The sequence below is a fragment of the Grampus griseus genome (genome assembly GCF_964374135.1).
Source record: "Grampus griseus genome assembly, chromosome: 6".
NCBI classification, from domain to species: domain Eukaryota; kingdom Metazoa; phylum Chordata; class Mammalia; order Artiodactyla; family Delphinidae; genus Grampus; species Grampus griseus.
Window position 1 is genome coordinate 67,964,739 of NC_139000.1, and position 19,879 is coordinate 67,984,617.

Below are 19,879 nucleotides of genomic sequence, written 5' to 3' on the forward strand. Positions count from 1 at the left end.
TACAGAATAATGCCCCATCCTCTATTTACTTTTTCAACTGATTATAAGGAAGCATGATTTGGGGAAATGAAAAACTCTGCATGTTTTTCAGTAAGTTAGTCCACCTAATCTTTTTTCTCTGTCGGTTTTATTTTCTTTTGACGTAGACCTGAGAAATCATACAAAATGTCAAATAGAACTGGGGAGCACTGAATGAATGAAATGAAGATGTCCCTTGAATGCTCTGAAAATCAGATCCTTGAAGTGACTGGCTTGAAGCCAGTGTAAAGAAGCTGTTGAGTGTAGTCTGCAGTGTACTCTGTGAGCTACAAAGAGTCCCAGATGCGGTCTTGATGGCAGGAGAGACACCCATGGTCCATGGGCTTTAACCAGATCCTGGTCCTGGCACCACTAGACACAGGAACCAGAAACCTTCCTAGTTAACAAACGCCTTTCCAAACATCTTGAAGCTGCCTTAATCCAAGCAGTATTGATCAGAGTCATTCTAGTTCTATTGGTTGGAGGAACAATGATTTCTTCCTTCAGCCACTGAAGCCCTTTATGACCACACTGGAAGATGCATTAAAGAACCACGTCCTTGGGGGGCAAGTCCTGCTGAGCGCCTCTGCTGGATGGTATTTCTTAGTACATATCCAGGCTTTCTTGGCAGGCATTTTGATTCCCTTCGCATCAAAATACGTCTGAATGACAATCACAACGAAACTTGCCCCCCTTCTTTTGATGATAATGGGACATGCATTGCAACAGTATAGGTTCAGTTTATATAGTCTTGCTGTCCTAGAAGTGCACTAATTTGCTTTGCAATCATATTTTCTACTTGCATGCTGGGGCAATATATAACCCCCCCTCCCCCAAACCCAGCCCTGGTCACCTCCCCCTTGCCCCAAACCAGTATCCACCCAGCCTGGGTTTTACCTCTGAATGTCCCAATAACCCTGTGGGTTTCAGAGAGTGTACCCCAGTTGGGGTGGAGAGACGGTCTTCCTGGTTTGGCTTGTGGGAATATTTTGGAGGGCTCATTTCAGGGCCCCTACAGGACCTCTCCACCCAGCCCTCCCTCGTGCAACCTATTTTCCTAAAATATCCACCGTACCAGGCAGAATCCCAGTATGTTCAAGGTAGGCTGAAGGTCACAGCAATGATTCTCTTAGCTCACCTCTTGCACTTAAGAGGTAAAGCTCAGACTGAAGGTTGATGCCCCTCTTCAAATAGGTAATAGAAATATACTAGAGCTATCCCTGAAAAGATGCAGTTGTATTTATATATATATATATGATTACATATATATATATATTTATAATTTTTCTTTCTTTGTATTTGTATACAGGTATGTACTACTCTATAGGTGTGGAAGGAGAGGTATAATACAGGAACAGGCAGGGGTGTGTGCATGTGCATCTATACATAATATATATTTTTTATATGTATATATATCATCTCTGTCATTCTTTGCATCATGACAATGACCAGGGAGGAATACCTGTGAGCAGTGCAGGGAGGGAAGCCCCAAATGCTGGGATCTCTTTGTCTCTTGCATGGAGCCACTGCAGGAGGCAAGGGTGGGAGCAGCCCAAGAAATGAGTGGGCCCAGCGCGAAGCCACCCCCTTATCAAAGCCACCAAGGAGGAACACTTGAAATGCCCAGGGCTGTGTGCCAGCAGAGGTCAAGGAGCCTACAACCCTGAGCGGGGAGGGACAGTCCATTTTGTTGGCTCAAGATATGGCTTTTCCTGCTAGATGGAGACAGGGCACATGAGGATTCTGTCTTCCAGGAGGACGCTGACCACGAGGAACCCAAAGTAGAGGCCAAACATGATGAAGCCCAGCACTTTGTTCATCCTCCATTTGCAGAGGGCGATGGAGAGGATGACGAAGAGCAGCATGATGAAGAGGAGGACGATGGCGCAGAAGAGGCCGTTGCTGCTGACGGCCACGGGCTGGAACCTGTGAATGGTGGTGTACAGGAGCCAGGGCAGTGGGAGCCTGTGGGGGAGAGAAGCAGGGTAGAAGGGGGCGCAGTCAGGCACGCTGAGGAAGGCACAGGACGGAGCGTTAGCTTCTCGGAATCTGTGATTGGAGACGAGTGTCCTGTTAGGTTCACTAGGACTCAGGCCTGGCTGATGCAGGGAATCATATTTACAAGGAAGTCAGGTGAACTTGAGAAACCCTGATCTATTTCCCAGTCAAATTAGGGAGGACAGAGAGAATGTATTCTACGGTTGAACAAGCTCAAAGACATGGCTGCTGCAGGTGATTTCTGAATTTGATCTGAAATCATTTTTTTGGGTTTCCTTCCTAGTTGAGATTAAAGTGTTGCTCTTAGCCCTAAAGAGGTGAATTGGACGATCTGTACAGGATGACAGGAGGAGATGATAAATGGAGAAAAGGTATGGAAATCTGTGGTGAAAATGACCAAATTATTTTTTTTAAATGGAGACAGAGAATAGCAATCACGCACACGCACGCGCACACACACACACACACAGACACAGACACACACACACACATCCAATTCTGGTGAAGTTGTGGTTGACAGCACTACAAATAGATAAAAACCCTTTGGGAGAAATATGACATTTTTAATACTTTTGACCAATCAATTCTATTGTCAGGGATTAAGCACAAGGAATAATTCGAAATGCAGATGCAATTTTATTCAGAAAGGTGATCATTTCAGTGTTATTTTGAGTAGTGAAAAATCAGGGATAACTTAATCTCTAATAATAGGCAGCTTGTTAAATAGCAAACTATAAGTCAATGTAATTTTATGTAGCTATTAAAAATCATAAACTTATAATGATACAGGTAAATGTTCATGGTATGATTCTATATTTAAAAAGGATAAACATAAACATAGCAATCTAACTTCAATAATAAATTTAAAAAGTGGTGTTGGTTTGTATTTATGTTTTATATATGCTGATATGTTGGTGTGTATTATGCCTTATATATATTTATGCTTTATATGTAGTTTTTAAATCCTTTACCTTGAGTACGTATGAATCCTATAAACAAGAAGCAAATGCTAGCAAGACTATTCAGAAACTGTTACACTCAATATATTGCTAATGACTTTGTAAATTGGTATAAACTCTTGGGAAAGACTTTTTAGAAAAATATACTACATCAATAACCATTGAAATGTTTATAATCTTCAATCCATCAATATTTCTTGCAGAAATTTATCCTAAAAAAATAATTAAAAGAGGAGATGTTTCTGCATAAAGGTGTTCATAAAACACCCATGATACCAGAAAATTGAAAAAAATACAAAGGTCCTACTAAAGGGTAAAGGCTAAACTGAAAGCAACGGGATGGAATATTTTGAAGCTGTAGAATGTTAATTATGAGAGCTATGAAGAAACTTAGAAAAATGGTTGATTTACTAATTTACTAATAGATGCCTACTCTTTGCTAGGCATAAATGGCTTTAAAATGGAAAAATAAAAGCCCTCCAACAGGGCAAAATTGATTATTCACTAAGAAAACTTTCTGAAATATTAGGAGAAAAAAACACACAAAAGTTAAATGTTTTGGGGTAGTAGGATTAGGGGTGATTTTCTTTAAACTTTCATTTAAGTTTCATTTAAGTTACAAGATATATAAAATTTAAGAACAATGAACAAAAAGCATCTTGCAATTCACTATAATATTTTTCAAAAACACGACAAATTTGTCTCATAGAACAACTGTAATTTTTCCCATGTGTAGGATTTTCTCTTTTTGTGCTACAGAATATTTTCTTTCTGTTTATACAAGATATTGACCAAGAAAACTACTCTAAAAGTGTCGGCAGTGGAACTGAGAAACACTGTTTATACTAGGGATGTCTTTCCTTTAAAATACACCTTTTCAGGCATTCACTCACTCATTCACTCGTTCATTCATTCATCCATCCACCCATCCATTCATCCATTCATTCTACAGACATCTGCCAAACCACTGCCATGCATTAAGCATCGTATTAGGCTTTGGGGAGTTCTTGTTCTTGGGGAGTTCACAGTCTAGCAGGCAGACTGATAGACAGGAGCACGACAAGAGTGTGAGATACAGATATACAGAAAGTATACAGGAGCACGAGCCCCCAGGCAAGACTTAAGGGAATCAGAAAAACCAGGATTTGAGTTGACACTGGAAGGGTAAATTGGAGTTTTCCAGACAGACAAGCAGGGAGGGCTCCTGAGGGAGAGATGCCAGCAAAGGAAGAAAGAATGGTAGGAGAGGGCATCTCTGGAACTCAAAGGTGGTTCAGACAGTGGAAGCTCAGAGCAGCGTTTTATGCACAGGTAGTGCTGGAGTTGAGAGCACAGACTCTGTTCAAATCCCAGCTATCTCATTACTAGTTGTGTGAATTCTGTGCCCTTTGGTTTCCTTATCTGAAAAATGGGGATGAAAATACATACGTCATAGGATCGTCGTGTGGCTTAAATAGATAAAAATGTATGTACAGTGCATGTGGTAGATACTGAATGAAAAAATTATTTTATATATTAGGTAGTGGAAAAGATAAAAGAGAACAATATTCAAGATGTTCAATGAGAAAGTAGATCCGTTTTAGTGGTCTTCCAAACTCAAATGCAAGAGCTCAGTTCTTCCGGGAACATAAGGATAATATCCCATGTCTTACTTTCTCAAGGGGCTGCCCTTCAAGGTTATTTATCAGACTACTTTTACTTGGACACATTAAATGAAATGATAGAGATGACAGCATCCCTCCCCAATCGGATCCGCTTGAGATTATTCATATTGAGAACTTCAGTTTGCTTAACTGCAAGAACAGATCTCATCTTCTGACTTTCAAAAAACCTAGAATATCTTCACCAGCACAGATAAAGAAATGATAATGCCAAACCTGCCAGCATTTTCCAAGGAAGGAGATGGGATATTTTTTCTGGGCCTATGTTTGTTCCAGTCTGCTTTCCAATCCAAATCTTATCTGAGGCTGGTGGGGATTTTTATTAGAATTAGAACATGGAAAAAAATACAGTGAAACCACCAGAGCATCTCAGTCACCTATGAATGTTGAATATTCATGACATATAGCCAATGCCATTTTATAGGTGAAATTCTCTTGAAGTATTTCCTACAACACCCACTCCGTATGCAAGTTATGTGTTTCTGCCTGTCTACGGATAACTTATTCTTCATGAAGTTCTCTGAAAATGAAAATTGGAGTTGGTGAAATTGAATGGTACTACCAGTCTTTACTTTCTATTGGTATTGGTTGGTTTCGGGCTCTGAGATCCTGGTCATGTCTTCACAGCTTCTAAGAAGACAAAGACAGTGGTGGAGGTGATGTGCACCTTTATACAACTAGCTCTACTCACCCTACAGTGATGTCAAAAATGTTGCTTCCAACAGAGCTGGACACAGCCATGTCCCCGAGCCCCTTCCGGGCCACTATGACACTGGTGATCAGGTCAGGGATGGAGGTCCCAGCAGCCAAGATGGTCAGACCCATAATCTCTTCACTAATGCCAATTGTCTCTCCAACCTAAAAGCAACGACAGGGACAAACATATGAGTGTCTGAAGTCACAAAACCATCAAAACCACTAACATTTGAATGCAACTCCCTTTTAATGAGTTCTTACTCTGTTCTGTGTTGAGTATTGAGATGATAACAAGGAATAAGGCACCATCATTGATAGAAAGGATTTTATATTTTAATGATATTCAGACCCAAGGGATCAGGAATGTTCACATGAGGATTAAACAGATCATCTCCAAAAAGAGCTATAGAAGACTAGAGTGCAGCCTCTATATGGTTTTTATTAAGACCAGGCAGGGGAAGCAGAAGATCAGAGTTATAAATGCCAATTGGTCATTGGCTACAGGGGCCAGTGCCTGACAATGGCACCAAATCCTGTAGCAGATTTGCCCCTGGATTTATCATTGAAGATTAAGAATTGACACCCAGTGTTCCCATTTTTCCTTAACATTTCCTAGTGTCTATAACCCACTCTTAAACACTTTTAGACTCTACCATTTTCACAGAAAACTTGATTTTGGGTGTTTTTGGGCTTTGTAACACAGGAATGTAAATCAGCAAGGCAGCCATGGAGAAAGCAAGTTAGGGAATCAGAGGACCTTGGTCTAAGGTCTGGCTCTGGAATTTATTAAGTACTTGACCTATTGCTAACTGGACCAACTGGGCAATATCTTTGATCCTCTTTTTTTTTTTTCCTTCCAGTTTTACTGTGATATAATTGACATACAGCACTGCATAAATTTAAGGTATAGAACATAATGATTTGACTTACATACATCATGAAATGTTTATCATATGTTTAATGAACATCCATCATCTCAGATAGATATACAATTAAAGAAATAGAAAAAAATTCTTTTTCCTTGTGATGAGAACTCTTAGGATTGAGTCTCTTAACAACTTTCATATATAACACACAGCTGTGTTACTTATATTTTTATCCTCGTTTTCTGATCCATAAAGTGGGTACGATAATACTTACCTTATAAGGTGGTTGTGAGGACTAAATTATAATTTATGGAAAAACCCTTTGTAAATGGGTTTGACAATGATGTATGTCATCATTGAAAAGTGACAGGGGCACATTTATTATATTCTTTTGGTCTTTGCCTTTTAAGACTGATGACTTCTCTTGGACAGTTGGTCTAGCCTTCAATGTACGCTCCTCCAGTCTTTTGAGAAATGTGTTTGTCTTCGTGTTGTCTTTCTTTTAAAAGCTTTATATGTTTTCTGGAGTTGGTGAGCTGCAGTTCTGAAAACCTTTACGGGAGTTCTTTCAGTTTGGTTTCCTACCTGATGACATCCAGCATTTTTTGAGAAAATGTAAAGGGCCAAAGTAGCATGTAAGAATAAAGGTTTTGGGGGAATAGAATAAACTTATTTCTTTTTAAAAAAATTGAAATATAGTTGATTTACAATGCTGTGTTAATTTCAGGTGTACAGCAAAGTTAGTTTCAAGTGTACAGTTTTATATATATATATATATATTTCAGATTCTTTTCCCTTATAGGTTACTACAAAATATTGAGTATAGTTCCCTGTGCTATACAGTAGGTCTTTGTTGGTTGTCTATTTTATACATAGTAGTGTGTTTATGTTAATTCCAAACTCCTAATTTATCCCTCCCCCCATTTCCCCTTTGGTAACCATAAGTTTGTTTTCTATGTCTCTGGGTCTATTTCTAGAATAAACCTATTTCTAAATCTCTGTTTCGATTTATAGGAATAGCCCGGTTCCCACTAGCTTAAAAACATAGCTGGGAGCTATTTTTATTTTGATGGTCACGCCTGCTCTAGAGCCTGGTGAGCTGAACTAGTTTACCTATCCTCGTGGTGCACAGATTCACTGCTCCCCATTAGAAAGTGACATCTACGTGAGCAGGGTCATGGCCTTAATCACTATGGTCTCCCTAATAAGCAGAACATAGCCTGGTACATAGTAGGCTCTCAATACCTATTTGCTAAATAAACAAATCAATCTGCATACTTAGATGATTTTACTAGCATGATTTTTACTGACTCTCCTAGAAAAAGTTAAACAAGAGTTTTGTACAAAAGTGCCCTATTTGAGCAAAATATTCTCCCTGATGACATTTTTTGTTAGATTTGGAGTGAAACATTTTCTTTTTACAAATTTATTTATTTATTCATTTTTGGCTGCATTGGGTCTTTGGTGCTGTGCATGGGCTTTCTCTAGTTGTGGCGAGCGGGGGCTACTCTTCATTGCGGTGTGCGGGCTTATCGTTGTGGTGGCTTCTCTTTGTTGCAGAGCATGGGCTCTAGGAGCGTGGGCTTCAGGAGTTGTAGCTTGTGGGGTCAGTAGTTGTGGCGCACGGGCTTAGTTGCTCTGTGGCATGTGGGACCTTCCTGGAACAGTGCTCGATCCCGTGTCCCCTGCATTGGCAGGAGGATTCTTAACCACTGCGCCACCAGGGAAGTCCGTGGAGTGAAACATTTTCAAAGACTGTGAAGATGCTGACTAAATGATTGTCACCCTCAATAAGTTCCAGACTATCTAATACATTCTTAGTAATTTAAAATCTTAGAGGGAGTTTTAAAGCAGTGACTATTAAAAAAAATTTGTATCTGGAGTTTGAATGCCGCTACCGACAGAAAATTGCAGAAATTGAAGAGAGGTGTTAATGGTAGTGTGGTTAAGAGTGCTAGCATGGGGTACAAAAAGCCCTGGGTGCAAATCCTAGCCTGCCACTCCTTGGGCACAGTGGCCAACTTCCCTGAGTCTCAGTTTTTCTCATGTGTAAAATGGGGATAATAATATCTACCCTCAGAGTTGTTGGGACGATTGAATGTGATGATGCATATAAAGCAAATAGCAACTAGTGTCAGGCATAAAGAAAATGTTCAATAAATATCAGCTGTGATAACTCAGACCCTACTCCTGTCCCTCTCCAACATATCAGCGTGCAACCCTCAGGGTTCCGGCAGCAGGGACAGAAGCTGGTTTAGCAGGGTCAGTTTACAAAGTGGGAAGTCACATGAATCATGACGAATTTTCACTGTACATCAAAACCCTGATGACTCTGGGTGGCTCTAGAAACACTTTCACTGAAGGAGAACCCGTTTTCAGAAGCTCCTTGTGAGTCTATTTCACTGAAGTGGGCTTTTGGCGAGTCAGAGGCAAGGTGATGGGTGCATGGATGGGACAGCACTCTGATCAAATCGGGGAGCATCAGAGGAGTTTACAGCTAGAAAGGACCTCAGTAGTCTCTTGGGGGAAATTCCTTTGTTTTCTAATAGAAATAAATAGCGAGGCCACTCAGAATCCATGTCCAGTGCTGCTCCCATATTCCATGACCCAGTTCCTTGCTGTGGTTCAGTGAGGATCTGCAAAATGCCATACTGGCTAAATGAGACGTGAGGTTGTATCTGCCTCTTAGCATTAACCGAGAATTAACATCCAGTTAACTAGATGAGGGATAGATTTGAATCACAGGTTTTCTTCACCCATGAAATTTACTAAGATGAAGATTCAAGATGTAAAAACAAAAAACTCCCCAAACTAAAGGAAAGTATGCACAAAGTGTTTTATGTGAAGGGCATTTATTTTTGGCCAAACAGTAGCCAAATAATTGTGTTAACTAGCATTTATTATTGGTAAAACTGTGGATAACAAAATAGTTGAGCACCACATGGTGCACTTGTTATCTTTATAGCTTTTACAGTTTAGAAGTACAAGTGACAGAATTACAGCTACAGACTTAGAACAGAATCTGCTATTTTGATCAGCTGTCTGGATATTTTGAAAGAGAAAAGCACTTCTTTGGAGAAAAGAAAGAGGAACTTCTCATTCATTATTTGCTAGTAAGGCTTCTCTTTATGCACTTTATATTTCTGGGCTTTTTTTTAGTAATTATTATTGTTCCAGGCATTGTGTTTGTATTTATCTACAAGGGAATGAAAAGGAAACAGGATTGTGGAATGAAGATAATCATTAAAGAGTAGAGAAAGAGATGGAAGCCTGTAGGATGATGTTTCCTAGGATGACTAAAGAGAAATATCTAGAAAACAATATATTCCAATAAGTGAAAAAAATAACTTTTTTCCCTTTATCAGTACTTGGAAGAATAAAAATGATTATTAGGAAAGGCCATTATATATCTATAAATGGCAAACAAACACTCCTTTTAGCCTGGAAATATGGAGGCTGAGAAGCAGCTTACCTTCTGCAATGATTTCTGCTGGGTATCGGTAGCAAACATCTTTCAACAAATGTAGAAAATAATGACTTTGGGGCAAACAGAACTTCTTCAGGGGGCCGAGGATTTTTGGAAATATTAAGGAACAGTAATCTGAGGTCAAATGTCAGTAAAATAACTGTGATAGGAATAATATAAAATATCTTGTAGGAATAATGCTTGGTTTATCAGCCAACATTTCCAGTGGATTTTGTTAGTGATGCCATATCTTCTTTCTGAAAAAATTAAGGTGTAATTTCCATACAGTAAAATTCACCCTTTAAAAAGAGCATACTGTTCTGTGAGCTTTGACAAATATATGCAGTCCTGTTTCTCCACATCCTCATCAACAAATGGTTATTGTCTGTCTTTTTGGTTGTAGTCATCCTAATGGTTGTGAAGTGGTATCTTATGTTTATTTTTATTGATTGATTGATTGATTGTGGTACGCGGGCCTCTCACTGCTGTGGCCTCTCCCGCTGCGGAGCACAGGCTCCAGACACGCAGGCTCAGCGGCCATGGCTCACGGGCCCAGCCGCTCCGCGGCATGTGGGATCCTCCCGGACCGGGGCACGAACCCGTGTCCCCTGCATCGGCAGGCGGACTCCCAATCACTGCGCCACCAGGGAAGCCCCTTATGTTTATTTTTAAACAACTTTATTGAGATATAATTCACATACCCTAAAAGTCCCCCATTTAAAGTATATGATTCAGCGGTTTTTTAGTATATTTATAGAGTTGTGCAACTATCACCAGAATTTAAGTTCAATTTTTCGTCATTCCAAGAAGAAACTCTATACCCGTTAGCAGTCACTTCCCATTGCCCTCCAACCCCCCCAACCCTAGGCAACTGTTACCTACTTTCTGCCTCTACAGATTTGCCTGTTATTCACATTTCATATAAATGGAATCATACAGCATGTGATCTCTTGTGACCGGCTGTTTTCACTTAGCATAATATTTTAGAGGTTTATTTACACTGTAGCATGTATCAGTATTTCATTCATTTTTATTGTAGAATAATATTCCACTGTGTGGATATACCACATTTTATTTACCCATACAAGTTGATGGACACCTGGATTGTTTCTACTTTTTGGCCATTATGAATGATGCTGCTGTGAACATTTGCGTATAAATTGTGCAGATGTTTTCATTTCTCTTGGGTATATAGACAGTGGAATCACTGGATCATATGGTAACTCTATGCTTAACATTTTGTGGAACTGCCAAGCTGTCTACAAAGTGGCTGCACTGTTTTACATTCTTACCAGAAATATGTCGGGGTTCCAATTTCTATACATCCTCTCTAACCTTGTTATTTTCTGTCTTTTTGATAAAGTCCATCCAAGTGAGTGTGAAGTGGTATCTCACTGTGGTTTTAATTTGCATTCTCTAATGAATAATAGTGTTAAATATCTTTTCTTGTGCTTATTAGCCATTTGCATACCTTTCTTGGTGAAATATCTACCCAAATCTTTTGTCCATCTTAAACATTAAGATGCCTGTAGACGCTTGCCTTCTCTATTATTGGGCTTCAAGAGCTTTTTATATATCCTGGATACAAGTGCTTTATCAGAGAGAGATGATTTGCAAATATTTTCTCTCAGTCTGTGGTTTGTCTTTCCAATTTTTTGGGTTTTTTTTTTGGCTGTGCCACGTGGCTTATGGGATCTCAGGTCCCCAACCAGGGACTGAACCTGGGCCCTCGGCAGTGAGAGTGTGGAGTTCTAACCACTGGACAGGCAGGGAATTGCCTGTCTTTCCATTTTTTAAATGAGGTTTTCTGAAGAGCAGAAGTTTTACTTTTGATGACATTTAGTTAATCATTTTTTTTTTAATGGATCATGGTTTGGTGTTATATCATAGAACTCTTTGCCTATCCCATGGTTATGGGGATTTTCTGTTTTCTTCTGGATGTTTTTAGCTCTTACGTTTAGAACTATCGTGCATTTTGAGTTAAGTTTTGAGTATCGCAGGTGGTAAATGTCTAAGTTCATTTATTTTGGCATATAGAAATCCAATTATTCCAGCAGCATTTGTTGAGAACTCTATCCACATATGTCCTTGGTGTATATTTCCTTATTTCAAATTGCTATATTTTATTTCTGTTAAGTATAATAATTTTAAGGGTATATTAGACAAAGAATACAAGTGGGCAGTTGGAATTTATGTAGTTTATAATAGAGATTAAAAGCATGAGTTTTGGAGCTGCAGAGTGCTGGGTTAGAATCTCAGTCCTGCTTTTTACTACCTAAATGATCCTGGGCATTTTTTTTTAAATTAGCTCTAAGCTTAACTCTTTATCTGTAAACTGTGGATAATAATAGTACCTCCCTCATAGAAATTATACCCATGTACAAAGACAAAGGGATGTGAATTACCTGGCATGTAGTATACATTCAATCAATAATGGTAACCATTACTATCTTTGAGAATGTAAGACCTTTGCATCGCATTCCTCCATTCATGTGTTGCAACGAACAATTCCTGAGAGTTTATTCTGGTGATGGGCATTATGACTGGTATTGAATTAAAAGTAGTAAAAGGGAAATACATCATCATTTTTGTAAATGGAGGCTCAAGGAAGAGACCATTTTGTCTCCAGTTCTTTCCCTAAGAGCCAGTTGGATGAAAACATGAGGTGAGTGGCTGCCCAAGAGAGAGTAAGTGCTGCTGAGCCAGGAAAAACTCTGACATTCCTCCAGGCCTGGGTTGGCCTGGCTTCAGGCTGTAGAGGGCAAGAAGCAGTGAGACTTGCCTTTCCTCCACATGGCTGTCTGGGGCTGTGCCGATTTGAGTCCACACTATAGGGAAGGGCCAGGAGACAAGGGAAAGTTAAGTGGAATAAATTCCTTCAGTCCTGGAATATGTAATTTGTTAGATGCAATACTGTTGTGACAGTTTCAGAAAGCAAACACACTGGTTAGCCACTTAGCAACCAAGAGAAAATCCAGGCAGATGTGTGTCACTCTCAAGGCATTACCTGATGTGCCCACCAGACCATCAAGTAAGAGAATACTGCGATCCAGGTGATGGAGCCGAAGAACGTGATGGGAAAAAACTTCCTTGATGACTGAAAGAGAACCAGAAAGAGGAGAGAATGTGAGTGCTAACTGAGGTGATCTGATAGCTCAAAGCCAAGACCACCAATTCAGCAACTTCTCCCTCACTGCCCGCAGTCCTGGTAGAATTAGCAATCAAAATAAATGACCAAGCGTTGGTCAAGCTGGGACGTTAAGATTCTCTCTTGAGGATGTGAAATTGGTGGAAGCCAAACCATCCCAAAGCTAGTTTCTGAGATGGAAGTCTTTTGAAGAGAATGTCTGTTCCTGTTGCTGGTTTCTCAGAGGCTCTCTGCTCCTGCCCTTTCCAAGGCTTGGTTTCTCAGTCTTGCCTTCAGTCCCTCAATTCCCCACATTCTCTCTCCCTCTCCTGCTCCCTTTTCTACCTTCTCTTCAATTTCATGAGAATCAGTTTCTATTGCTTCAACCCATGTATCCTAATAATCCATATGCCAGAAAGCCTACGGGATTAATTACATTTAGCAAGAAGGATCAATAGTTTCCAAAATACACTGGCTCATTTTACGGTCCCATGAATTATGAGGAAAAGCCACACAGAAGGAGCCATCACCACAATTAATACAGATTCCTGAGGATGGCCAGTCTCCAGGACGTTGGAGCCACACAAGTATCAACAGCAGATGCTCGCTTGTGCTGCTCTCCACGGGGGTGGCACAGTAGACGTTCTTGGGAATGCTTTTTCTCCTGTTCTCCACCCCTAACTATGTTCTATCCAATTATGCTTCTAGCCCTGGGCTTTGTGCAATCTCAGGCTTATAGTATGAGCACTTTTAAAGTTTCTTTCAAACATCAGCCAAAATCAGACACTCAAAATGCAGTGTTTCTTATCCATCCCACTATAGGGAAACCCACGCTTGCACCGGATGGTAGTGGTGTCCTGTTGATGCCCTTTTTGCAAAACTGGGATCGTTTAAAACATGCTCAGATAACAGGATGCTCTCAGAGAGTCTCTCATTTATCATTGCCAAACACTTTTTCTTTCAAAGCTTTCCACTTTGAGAAACAATCTCATTTTTTGCTTTGATAACGCCATCCAATTTTGTCCAGAGAAATGAATCCTGGAGTTGACCTGGATGAAAGCTATCTCACTTGTCTGAAGAGCTGACCTTGGGCAGTCACATAGAACACTTCTGCCATGGCTTTTGAGAGCTTCATTAAAAGGAAAAGGTAAACCTGTATATGGTAATCTTTTGAATATCTTTAACGATGAACACAGTCTATTGCCCCAAACAGGCTTATGTTCTCTCTATTAATTTCAAGTTTTTAATATATGTTTTCATTATCATTCACATGGTTCTATTAAATTTCACAATAACCATTTCTTTCTTTCAATGGTTGTGGTTTTTCTTGGGCCTTTTGTTAGCTGGGATGTCTGGAAGACCAGTGGGCTTGATTAAATTGGGGAAAGCATTAACGACGGTGAGTAGCCACAACCTTATTCTTAAATGCTTCCCCCTACTCCTTCCCTTTCTTCGAAGGAAAATATTTCAGCCAAAGACTCAGACTCCTTCTGGGGACCTAAGCACTATTTAATGGGTTATGGGAAAAAAGTCATCAAATTTTCAAAGTGGAGCTTGAGACATTCACTTCGAAAGCAAATTCCTTTAAAGCAAGGGGTTCAGCTGGATTCTGGAGACCAGATTCCCTGAGCCTTGGAATTGCCAGTGCCAAGAAATCAATTTTTCCCAGGCAAGGCATTCAGCTGATTAGAGTCCCTATTCTTTTCCTCTGGCCGCAAGTCACTGTTTCAGGATCCTAGGTGTGATGAGGGCTTCATCTCCCACGCCATGCTCTATCACAGGGAAGAGAAGGGCCCCCTCTTGTGATGTGGGACCACCCATGTGGTTTGAGCAGTAGCCAATCCTTAGCTTGACTTTGAGCATCCTGGGAGGGAACAGAGTACCATCTCCACACTTTATGACATGGCATGTGGACTGGATATCCTGGGAGAGTCCTCATTTCATAGATATGGCCCCTTTCCAGGTTAGCTCACTTACTAAGTATGTAACTATTATTTTATTATTGTTTAATTTTTTTGTACCTTTGCATGTCTGTTCATTGATACAGCATCACAAGTCAGAATCAAATTATTTGAACATATTTCTCATCTAAAAAATATCATCCCTGAACCATAGACCATTCCCAGTCAAAAGGCAGAAAGTAAGGAATCGGACTAAGGATTTAAAGGTGCTAAGTTTACACCAACATATTATTGAAAACCTCTGTGTTTCAAAATTTGATGCTTATGAGTCTTAATCAAGAAGCCAATTAGTCATTAGTGGACATCTAAAGGTACCTAGTATTGGATTAGGAACTCATTGAAAAAAAGGTTTAAAAATATTTTTTCTTTGTAAAATTTCAGGTCTTCATCATTAACTAGGGGTAGGTAAAGGCTGGGCACTTACGCTGTACCCAGATCTTGAACTAGACATGAAATTCAAATCTAGGTCTCTCTGACTATATAAGCACACATTCCTAGATGTTAGGAATCTAGGTTATACTCATTCCTAAAGAAAGACAGGGCCGATAATGCTCAAAATATACCCGACTTTGGACACATAATGATCATCATCATCATAATACTAGCCTATGCTCTGAATGTCAGCAAATAAAGAGCCTCAGGGAAATACAGACTAGCATTCCAGCTGTACAACCGTCTGCCTCACCCAGCCTCCCATATTGTTCCTGCTTTGGAAGCATCAACCTTTCATGCATCAACAGTTTGGTTAAGTGTTTCCCCAACTGTCAAAGTACCTTACCATTTCCAATCTCACAGCCCAGGTAATTCCTTCTTTCGTTTTTTTCTGGACTATTTCCCTTCTTTGGACTCTGTGGTCTCATTCCAGTTATCACTGCCCAGTAGCACGTGTACTCTTATTTAGTTACCAGTCTCATTGGAAGGAAGAAAAGAGCTCCTGAAGCCAAGGTCTGATGTGTCAATTTATGGTTAGTAATGGCGGTTCATCCTGACATCTGCTGGGATGGACCTCATACCAATTAGCAAAAAGCAAATTGTATCCATGTGTTGGCTGGCACATGTGTCCATTTGGTTCCAATGTAATGGTTTACTTGTATAATTGACAGCTAATATTCTCATTAGAAGTTTTTAGTACATCAGAGTGATATTTTCTTGGCTTAAAAAACATTACTGGACATTAGCTGGTCGCACAAATTGGCTATCTCCTAACTTATTTAAATTCGACAAATATTCACTAAGCATCTCCTCTGTGCAAGGTTCTGGGGCATACATATTTAACAGAGTTCTCCAAAGCAATCCTGTTAAAGATTAAAAGTATGGTCTCTGGATTACTATGACCAGTACTGAAATCCTTGCTCATCAATTACCAGCTCTGTGCCCTGAGACAAATTATTTAATCGCTCTAAATCTCAGTTACTTTCTCTGTAAAATGGGAGGAATAACAATGTCTAGTAGTTCTGAGGATTTCCACACACATGAAGTGTCTAGCAAACTGCCTGGCACAGAACAAGTGCTTGGATAGTAATGGCAGATGTTATTAGACAATATTAAGCTCATTTTGATTTTTAAGAGTTAAGAAAACAAACTCAGGGAGGTGAAAGTGACTGCAGAGATATGGCCTAGAGTCTTGGCTTTGCTTCTTCTTAGCTGGTTTTGCTTGGACAAGTCACTCAACTTCTCAGGGCCTCAATCACTCCATCCTTGCTAGAACCGTGCTTGGTACATAGTAGACACAATAAATACTTGGTGAATGAACCAATGCATGACAGAAACTGCAAAAACCTAGCTGGGTTCTGAAGCACCTTCCTAGCTCTGATGGGTCATATTTTGATATCTCATGAGATGCATTCTTGTTTTGTAAGAACATCCATCCTAGGCCATGAGAAAATAAAACTTTTGGGGTCTTTGCTTCCTTTATTATTTTCAATTTTCATCAAAGACATATTCCTCATTAAGGTTTGCATTTCAGTTCTTGTACTTCTAAAAGCCATTAATTTAAAAAAACTATAAAAGTGAAGCCCACCATTAATTATCTGAGCTGGAAGAATGCATAATTCAACAAGCACTGTCATATAATTTGCATATAAATGAAGTGTAAATAAAAGCAAGTGGGAGTATTATTTACTCTGAAACTAGATGTATACCTTAAAAAAAAATCGGGGAGGGGAAGATGGCAGAAGAGTAAGATGTGGAGATCACCTTCCTCCCCACAGATACACCAGAAATACATCTACACGCGGAGCAACTCCTACAGAACACCTACTGAATGCTGGCAGAAGACCTCAGACCTCCCAAAAGGCAAGAAACCCTCTACGTACCTGGGTAGGGCAAAAGAAAAAAAGAAAAAACAGAGACAAAAGAATAGGGACGGGACCTGCACCAGTGGGAGGGAGCTGTGAAGGAGGAAAGGTTTCCACACACTAGGAAGCCCCTTTGCGGGCAGAGCCTGCGGGAGGCAGAGGGGGGAGCTTTAGAGCCATGGAGGAGAGCACAGCAACAGGGGTGCGGAGGGCAAAGCGGGGAGATTCCCGCACAGAGGATCGGTGCCGACCGGCACTCACCAGCCCGAGAGGCTTGTCTGCTCATCCGCCGGGGCGGGCGGGGCTGCGAGCTGAGGCTCGGGCTTTGGTCGGAGTGCAGGGAGAGGACTGGGGTTGGCTGCGTGAACACAGCCTGAAGAAGGGAGTCTGGGAAAAGGTCTGGAGCTGCTGAAGAGGCAAGAGACTTTTTTTCCCCTCTTTGTTTCCTGGTGCGCGAGGAGAGGGGTTTAAAAGCGCTGCTTAAAGGAGCTCCAGAGACGGGCGCGAGCCGCGGCTGAAAGCACGGACCCCAGAGGCGGGCATGAGACGCTAAGGCTGCTGCTGCTGCCACCAAGAAGCCTGTGTGCGAACACAGGTCACTATCCACACCCTCCGTCTGGGGAGGCTGTGCAGCCCGCCACTGCCAGGTTCCCGGGATCCAGGGACAACTTCCCCGGGAGAACGCACGGCGGGCCTCAGGCTGGTGCAACGTCACGCCAGCCTCTGCCGCCGCAGGCTCGCCCCGCACTCCGTGCCCCTCCCTCCCCCCGGCCTGAGTGAGCCAGAGCCCCCGAATCAGCGGCTCTTTTAACCCTGTCCTGTCTGAGCAAAAAACAGATGCCCTCCAGCGACCTACACGCAGAGGCGGGGCCAAATCCAAAGCTGAGCCCTGGGAGCTGTGAGAACAAAGAAGCGAAAGGGAAATCTCCCCCAGCAGCCTCAGAAGCAGCGGATTAAAGCTCCACAATCAACTTGATGTACCCTGCATCTGGGGAATACATGAATAGACAACGAGTCATCCCAAATTGAGGAGATGGGCTTCGAGAGCAAGATCTATGATTTTTTTCCCCTTTTCCTCTTTTTGTGAGTGTGTATGTGTATGCTTCTGTGTGAGATTTTGTCTGTATAGCTTTGCTTCCACCATTTGTCCTAAGGTTCTATCTGTCCCTTTTTTTTCCTAAATATTTTTTAATTTAATAACTTTATTATATTTTACTTTATTTTATTTTACTGTATCTTCTTTCTTTCTTTCCTTTTTCCTTCCTTCCCTCCTTCCTTCCTTCCTCCCTCCCTCCCTCCTTTCTTTCTTTCCTTCTTCCTTCCTTCCCTCCTTTCTTTCTTTCTTTCTTCCTACTTCTACTAATTCTTTCTCTCCACTTTTTCTCCCTTTTATTCTGAGCCGTGTGGATGAAAGGCTCTTGGTGCTGCAGCCAGGAGTCAGTGCTGTGTCTCTGAGATGGGAGAGCCAACTTCAGGACACTGGTCCACAAGAGACCTCCCAGCTCCACTTAATATCAAATGGCAAAAATCTCCCAGAGATCCTCCATCTCAACACCAGCACCCAGCTTCACTCAACCACCAGCAAGCTACAGTGCTGGACATCCTATGCCAAACAACTAGCAAGACAGGAACACAACCCCACCCAATAGCAGAGAGGCTGCCTAAAATCATAATAAGTCCACAGACACCCCAAAACACACCACCAGATGTGGACCTGCCCACCAGAGAGACAAGATCCAGCCTCATCCACCAGAACATAGGCACTAGTCCCCTCCACCAGGAAGCCTACACAACCCACTGAACCAACCTCAGCCACTGGGGACAGACACCAAAAACAATGGGAACTACGAACCTGCAGCCTGTGAAAAGGAGACCCCAAACACAGTACTTTCACCAATGGACAGATCATCCAAAATGAAAATAAATAAGGAAACACAAGCTTTAAATGATACATTAAACAAGATGGACTTAATTGATATGTATAGGCCACTCCATCCAAAAACAACAGAATACACATTTTTCTCAAGTGCTCATGGAACATTCTCCAGGATCATATCTTGGGTCACAAATCAAGCCTTGGTAAATTTAAGAAAATTGAAATTGTATCAAGTATCTTTTCCAACCACAACGCCATGAGACTAGATATCAATTACAGGAGAAGATCTGTAAAAAATACAAACACATGGAGGCTAAACAATACACTACTTAATAACGAAGTGATCACTGAAGAAATCAAAGAGGAAACCAAAAAATACCTAGAAACAAATGACAATGGAGACACGACGACCCAAAACCTATGGGATGCAGCAAAAGCAGTTCTAAGAGGGAAGTTTATAGCAATACAAGCCCACCTTAAGAAACAGGAAACGTCTTGAATAAACAACCTAACCTTGCACCTAAAGCAATTAGAGAAAGAAGAAGAAAAAACCCCAAAGTTAGTGGAAGGAAAGAAATCATAAAAATCAGATCAGAAATAAATGAAAAAGACATGAAGGAAACAATAGCAAAGATCAATAAAACTACAAGCTGGTTCTTTGAGAAGATAAACAAAATAGATAAACCATTAGCCAGACTCATCAAGAAAAAAAGGGAGAAGACTCAAATCAATAGAATTAGAAATGAAAAAGGAGAAGTAACAACTGACACTGCAGAAATACAAAAGCTCATGAGAGATTACTACAAGCAACTCTATGCCAATAAAATGGACAACCTGGAAGAAATGGACAAATTCTTAGAAATGCACAACCTGCCAAGACTTAATCAGGAAGAAATAGAAAATATGAACAGACCAATCACAGGCACTGAAATTGAAACTGTGATTAAAAATCTT

The 19,879-nt window shown here is 40.8% G+C and overlaps 1 protein-coding gene across 3 annotated transcripts in view; it reads right to left on the reverse strand.

Moving 5' to 3' along the window:
* Positions 1–1,733: 1,733 nt before the first annotated feature.
* Positions 1,734–19,879, reverse strand: part of SLC24A2 (solute carrier family 24 member 2) — a gene marked incomplete at both ends in the record, with an annotated part of 241,590 nt that continues 223,444 nt past the window's right edge. For all 3 annotated transcript variants that reach the window (XM_082657195.1, XM_082657194.1, XM_082657193.1), the window contains 3 exons: positions 1,734–1,983; positions 5,328–5,494; positions 12,672–12,761. In XM_082657195.1, the coding sequence (XP_082513321.1) occupies positions 1,734–1,983; positions 5,328–5,494; positions 12,672–12,761 (507 nt within the window). The remainder of the gene's footprint in view (positions 1,984–5,327; positions 5,495–12,671; positions 12,762–19,879) is intronic.